Source organism: Lepidothrix coronata, unplaced genomic scaffold, assembly GCF_001604755.1.
Source record: "Lepidothrix coronata isolate B3197 unplaced genomic scaffold, Lepidothrix_coronata-1.0 Scaffold368, whole genome shotgun sequence".
Taxonomy (NCBI): Eukaryota; Metazoa; Chordata; class Aves; order Passeriformes; family Pipridae; genus Lepidothrix; species Lepidothrix coronata.
Genome location: NW_016690548.1, coordinates 29,127 through 36,019, shown reverse-complemented (window position 1 = coordinate 36,019; position 6,893 = coordinate 29,127). Strand labels below are relative to the sequence as shown.

The 6,893-nt window shown below is 61.9% G+C and overlaps 1 protein-coding gene across 1 annotated transcript in view; it reads right to left on the bottom strand.

The window, feature by feature from the left end:
• The window catches only part of TNPO3 (transportin 3), a 24,674-nt gene that overhangs the window by 4,638 nt on the left and 13,143 nt on the right, over positions 1–6,893 (bottom strand). The window contains exons 9-16 of the mRNA XM_017838904.1: positions 6,127–6,234; positions 5,690–5,781; positions 4,698–4,837; positions 3,710–3,901; positions 2,215–2,306; positions 980–1,056; positions 686–746; positions 130–270 (exon numbers count right to left, since the gene is read on the bottom strand). Coding sequence (XP_017694393.1) covers positions 130–270; positions 686–746; positions 980–1,056; positions 2,215–2,306; positions 3,710–3,901; positions 4,698–4,837; positions 5,690–5,781; positions 6,127–6,234 — 903 coding nt within the window. The remainder of the gene's footprint in view (positions 1–129; positions 271–685; positions 747–979; positions 1,057–2,214; positions 2,307–3,709; positions 3,902–4,697; positions 4,838–5,689; positions 5,782–6,126; positions 6,235–6,893) is intronic.

The window sequence follows — 6,893 nt, the reverse complement described above, 5'->3', positions numbered from 1 at the left end:
CCAGCAGTGTCCCTGTCCCCCCCGTGCCAGCAGTGTCCCTGGTGTCCCCCCTGTGCCAGCAGTGTCCCTGTCCCCCCCGTGCCAGCAGTGTCCCTGTCCCCCCCGTGCCAGCAGTGCCCCCGTGTGTACCTGTGTGACGAGGGGCTGCAGCAGGGCTGCCGAGCCCTTGCCGACGCAGCGCACGGCGAAGCGCAGGCAGCGGCAGCAGCGCTCCACGATCCGGTTGTCGGCACTGTGCTTGTTCAGGGTCTCCGACAGCACCGGCCAGATCTGGGCCCGGACAGGCGGGAAGGGTCACACCCGACCCCGGGACACACCCCCCAACCCCCTCCCGATCCCCAAAACACCCGAATCCCAGCGCGGGCAGGAGGCTGTGGGAGAACAGGAGCTTTGCGGGGAGCCTGGAGCGGTTTATCTGCTCTGGTGCAGCACAAACAGGGTATGGGCAGGGAAATCGGAGACCTGAGACCCAGGGCCCCTTCCAGGGAGTCAAAGACCCAAATTTCCCCCCACGCTCCCCAGACCCTGATTCCAGGAGGGATGGGACAACACTCCCCAGCTCCTCTCCCCTGGGCAGAGGCACCATCGGACACGTGGATCTGCCAACACCCAGGGACAGTGACCCTGTATGACACACCCAGAACCCCCCAAGCCCCCTCCCCAAATCCCAGCTGCTCCCACGCACCTCCTGAATGACTTTTTGGCACGGGTGGACCTGGCCGTTCTCGACAATGGGGTTGGTGTGTCTGTGGGAACAGCCAAGGATTAAGGGGGGTTGGGATTAAAGCCAAGGAAACAGGTTGGAGCTGCAGGAAGGGGACCAGGAACAGGCTCGGGGGGCTCGAGAGCTGGAACCTGGGGAAGCAGCAGCTTCCAGCCCATTCCCCGTGGGCTGGGGAGAAGGAGCTGGCACAGATTCAGGGTCAGGGCTCTGGGGAGCAGCTTTGCCCCAGATGTGTCTCAGCTCCTCCTTCCTCACCTGAAGATGACGGCGAGTCGATCCAGGGGCACTGTAGGGTCTGAGGAGAGGCCATTGCTTGGCTCCTGGGAGAGCAGCTGGAAATCAAGGGAAAGGGATGGGATTTCAGGACCACAGGCAGCCCTGCTCCCAGGGAGCACAGCTGGCCCAGCAGCCCCGGTCTTGGCCACACACAGAGGGTGCCCTGACAGCTCAGAGGCTTCTCCCTGGGTCCCCTCCAGAGCCCATCCCCAGGGGTCTCAGAGGAGCAGGGTGGGAGGTGGAAGGAGCCAGCCAAGGGGTGAGGGCAGCGGGAGGAGCTCCCCAGAACCACAGACACATCCCCTTCCCGAGGCTTCCCTCCCTCCTCCTGCCATCCTGAGATTTCTGCTCTGTTCTCCTGGGTCTGCATGGAAAGGTCACTCAGGTCAACGGAGTTCTGGGATAGAACATGACCTTTTTGGGGCCCTGTGTCCCACATGGAAGTTGATTTCCATCCTGGAGATACAGGGTGGAAGCTGCCCACGACAGTGGGGTCAGGATGGCTCCTGGGCTCCTGGCACAGAAATTGATTTCCAGGGATCATTCTCCTTCCATGTAACACAGCACACACCACCAGCTTGGTGCTTCCCAACCAGGGGGGGCTTAGGGATGGGCTTGGTCCTGGACTCATCCTGTGTGAGGGCTGGGCTCTGCTCCCAGGGAACAAAGCACAGGGTGAGAGGAAACGGCCTCAAGCTGTGCCAGGGCAGGGTCAGGTTGGATGTTGGGAAAACTCCTTCAGGGAAAGGGCTGTCCAGCCCTGGCACAGCTGCCCAGAGAAGGAGTGGAGTCCCCATCCCTGGGGGGATTTCAAAGCCCTGTGGATGTGGCACCTGGGGACATGGGTTAGTGGTGGCCTTGGGGAAACACTGGACTTGACAGGCTCTAGGGGCTTTTCCAACCCAAACAATTTTGTGCCTCCAGGATACACCTCTGGCTCTGAGGACACAGTTGTCATGGCAGGGTCAGGGCCTGGGCAGCCGCTGTCCCCTCCCAGCCGCTGTCCCCATTGTCCCCACTGTCCCCGCTGTCCCCTCCCAGCTGCTGTCCCCACTGTCCCCACTGTCCCCTCCCAGCTGCCGTCCCCACTGTCCCCTCCCAGCCGCTGTCCCCACTGTCCCCACTGTCCCCTCCCAGCTGCCATCCCCACTGTCCCCACTGTCCCCGCTGTCCCCTCCCAGCTGCCGTCCCCACTGTGCCCCGTCTGGACGCACCTTCTTGAGTGCCAGCACCTGCACGGCGCAGAGCTCGCTCAGACACTCGGCGATCTTCTCCAGGGGCAGCCGGGCCAGCACCAGCGCCGTCCCTGCAAGGACAGGGGGCTCAGGAGCAAGGACACAGCATGGGGAGCGGGGGGTGATGACGTTCCCAAGCGTAACAGCTCCGGGAGAGGGCAGGGACCGGGAGAGTTTCCCCGCGGCTGAACCAGCAGGACGGGAAGCGATGCCAACATGAGGGACATGGACAGGCAGACGGACACCACGAGCACAGCTGGGCCGCCTGGAATGTCCCCAGTGTCCCTGTGCCTGCCCAGCAGCACCACGAGGTCCTGGGAAGTTCCAGTGGAGGTGTTTCAGGGCTCCCAGCCACGGAACACGAGGAACACTGAGCCATGGGGACTCTCCTATGGGCAGCCGTGGCACAGCCCGGCTCTGGCATTCCCGGGGCTGCTGCGGTGCCAACGGCGCCGGGGGAACATCTCCCTGGCTCGGGAATTCCTGGCGTGGCTCTAAGGGAGGGGCAGCGAGCCCTTTGGGAAGGAGAGGAGGAGCTCTACTGGTGCTGCTGCATCCAGACAGGACTGCACACAAGTGGAACAGGGGGAGCTGTGTCTCCAGGGGCAGCACAGCCCCGGGAAGGCTCCCTGGCACACGCTCCAGAGCTGCTCTGGGTTAACGGCTCCAGTGGCACGTGAATCCATTGGGAATCTTTAGGCACATCCCCGAAACCAGCCGTGGCTGAAGAGGCACACAGTGCCCAATGCTCAGTGAGATGCCAACGCTCCAAGTGCAAACTGGAGTTAAAACCTCCATTCTTGGGCCCCAATTCTCTAAAATCACCAACACTCCTGATTCTCCACCCTCTGTGTCCAGCAGCTGATTCCCCGTGTGTGGATGAAGCACTGACCCACTGTCAGCCTGGCTGGGAGCATTTCCCATGTGTTCTTCCCACATGTCCAGACCAGAGATGCTCCACGGGATGGGGACAGTTACCAATCCCAAAGGATTTATTTCTGTCTCCTGCCCCAAGGGAGCTGCTGAGGAGACTCTGAACGTGGAATGTGGCTCAGGGTACACTGGGACAAACCCTGTGAGGACAGGGTTCAACACTCTGGCAAGCAATCCCCATGGACACCCCAGCACAGCTCCATGGACATCCCAACAGTCCCCCATGGATACCCCAGCAGTTCCCCATGGATACCTCAGCAGTTCCCCATGGATACCTCAGCAGAGCCCATGGATACCCTGGCAGTTCCCTGTGCACACTCCAGCAGATCCCATGGATACCTCAGCAGTTCCCATGGACACTGCAGCAGTTCCCCCTGAATACCCCTGCAGATCCCACAAATATCCCAGCATGGATACCCTGGCAGTTCCCCACAGATACCCTGGCAGTTCCTCATGGACACCCCAGCAGATCCCACGGATACCCCCCCGACCCCGCAGATCCCCTGCTGATCCCCGGGATCCCCGTCCCTGCCGTACCCACCCTTGAGCAGCCCCACGGCGGCCTCGGGGGACAGCGCGAAGGAGTCGAGGGCGCGGGCGATCTCCAGGAGGCCGGAGAAGTGCTGGGCCATGTGGTCCCGGCACACGGAGCAGATGTTGTGGATGGCCTTGGCAGCAGCTGACGCCAGGCGCCGGTCACAGAGCCCCTTCATCAGGTACCCGAGCACGGGGTCTGCAGAGACAGGGGGTCAGGGGGGCGGTCACAGAGCCCTTTTATCGGGTACCCCAGCACGGGATGTGCAGAGACACAGGTACCTGATGGGTACACGGGGTCAGGGGGGCGGTCACAGAGCCCTTTTATCGGGTACCCCAGCATGGGATGTGCAGAGACACGGGTACCCGAGGGGTACACGGGNGGGTACACGGGGTCAGGGGGGCGGTCACAGAGCCCTTTTATCGGGTACCCCAGCATGGGATGTGCAGAGACACGGGTACCCGAGGGGTACACGGGGTCAGGGGGGCGGTCACAGAGCCCTTTTATCGGGTACCCCAGCACGGGATGTGCAGAGACACGGGTACCCGATGGGTACATGGGGCCAGGGGGGCGGTCACAGAGCCCTTTTATTGGGTACCCCAGCATGGGATGTGCAGAGACACGGGTACCTGATGGGTACACGGGTACCCGATGGGTACATGGGGTCAGGGGGGCGGTCACAGAGCCCCTTTATAGGGTACCCCAGCATGGGATGTGCAGAGACACGGGTACCTGATGGGTACACGGGTACCCAATGGGTACACGGGGTCAGGGGGGCGGTCACAGAGCCCTTTTATCGGGTACCCAAGCACAGGATGTGCAGAGACACAGGTACCTGATGGGTACATGGGGTCAGGGGGGCGGTCACAGAGCCCTTTTATTGGGTACCCCACCACGGGATGTGCACAGACACGGGTACCTGATGGGTACACAGGTACCCAATGAGTACACGGGGTCAGGGGGCGGCGGGCACAGCGGGTGTGAGGGCACTCACCCAGGAACTGCGGGTTCCTGTCCACCACCTCGCTCATCTCGCCCACCAGCTCGATGCTGGTGTAGCGCACGGCCGTGTGCACCGACTCGGGCAGCCGCACCACCCCCTCCAGCACCTCCACCAGCGTCGGGTTGTTCTCCCTGCGGGAAAGGCGCCGGATGAGCCCCTGGAGCCGCCACAGCCGCCACGTGGGCTGGGAGGGGCTGCTGGAGCCGGGATCCGGACACACACGGCACAGGGAACACTGAACTCCTCCAGAAGAGCTGGGCACGAGGACAAGGGGCATTAATCCCGTGGGAACTGCCTGTTCCAGTGTGGGAGGGGGTGACGGGGCCATCCCAGACTGGAGCCTTGTGGGACACGCTGGTGGGAGCAGAGTCCCCAGTGCTCCAAGGCAGCGCTCCCGGGAACAAGGAATGGGAGAGAATGAGCCTTCACACAGATAAGGGGAGCTGGTGATGTGTAGGGACAGAGGTGACTCCCCCAGCTCCCAGGGAAGGGAGGAATGGCAATCCCAGGGCCCAGGGAAGGGAAGGACAGCGTTCCCAGCCCACCAGGGAAGGAAGGAACAGCATTTCCAGCCCAGTGAAGGCCAGCCAGGCTGTCACACTGCTGGCAGTGCCCAGGACTGCTGCACTCACTGCCCCAGGTGTCACCTGTCCAACGCTTCCAATAACAGGGGAGGAAAAACACTTCCAGTGATTTAACCTTCCATAAAGATATCTAGGAAAAGTCTACCCAGAAGTGGAAGGATCTGCATGTGGAAGGATCCACAATGAATGGTTTGGGTTGGGAAGGACCTTAGAGCCCATCCAGTCTCACGCCCTGCTATGGGCAGGGACACCTTCCACTAGTCCGGGTTGCTCCAAGCCCATCCAACCCAGCCTGGGACAATCCCAGGAATGGGAATGTCCTTGGGATATCTGTGCTGTCTCTGTTCCACTGAGGCAGCCCCAGTCCCCCCCAGGCCCGGGTGGGCTGTCAGCACTCACTGGTCGACGCTCTTGGCTATGGAGGCCATGATGAAGAGCACGGCTTCCGTCACCTCCCAGGGCGGGTTCCCGTCCTTCAGGGTGGCGTAGAGCTGTGGGGAGGAGCAGTCACTTGGGAGGCCACCAACCCGGGGGAGTCTGGCCACCAATCCCACCCCGCGAGGTGGCCTCATTCCACAGCCCCCCCTCCACCCACCAAGCCCCCTGGTCCTCAACCCCCTCACCCTCCAAACCCAAAATCCTCAGCCCCCTCCCACCCCCTCCTGCTGCTCCCACACCTCCTGCTTTCCCACACCCGCTCTCCCTGACAAGTTCCCCCCACACTCTTCCCTGTGCACGAGGAGATGTCTGTGACCTCCTCCCAGCCCAAGGGCCACCAGGGCTCGGTGACCTCCCGTGGGACGTGCCCGCACCTCAAGACACTCCCTCAAACTCACCTGAGCAAAACACTCCACGGAGCCCACCAGGAAGATCAGGTCTTTCACCAGGTCCGAGACGCGCATCCGGAACTCCCCAAAGTCGTCCGTCTCCTCCGGGACACCCTCCTGAGGGAGAGGAGGGAGAGCACAAGGGTGGGGGCAGCTCAAGGGAATTCAGACTCCCACTCAGCCACAGCCAGTTTTAAGGAGCTCCATCATTCCTGCCCTCCTGTCCCAGACCAGCCTGCCTGAGGGATTGGAGAGCTGTGCCCAAGGAAAACGTGACCAGCCTGAGCATATGCTGTGTATTCCTGCTCTGACAGGCACAGGAAGGGATGGGAAGCAAGGGGATGAGAGCTGAGGAGGAGAAGGAAGGAGGATAAAGCATCCCACACTCCACAGAGGAAGATGACAGCACTGTGTCTGGCCAGCCATGCAAACTCTATCCCAACAAAACTGCCCCGAGCAGGGACAAGGCGGCCAAGCAAGAACTGACTGACAGAGAGGTTTAATGCAGCACATTTAATCCCTCTCACTCCTCCCTGGAATTGCTGCAAGCACAGGACGCTGCCCCGCAGAGCTCCAGGGCTCCAGAGAGCCCCCGGCATGCAGCAGTACAGCCAGACACATCCCACTGTCCTGGCTGTTCCAGAGGGACACACACATCCCAGGGACACATCCCACTGTCCTGGCTGTTCCACAGGGGACACACACATCCCACTGTCCTGGCTGTTCCAGAGGGACACACACATCCCAGGGACACATCCCACTGTCCTGGCTGTTCC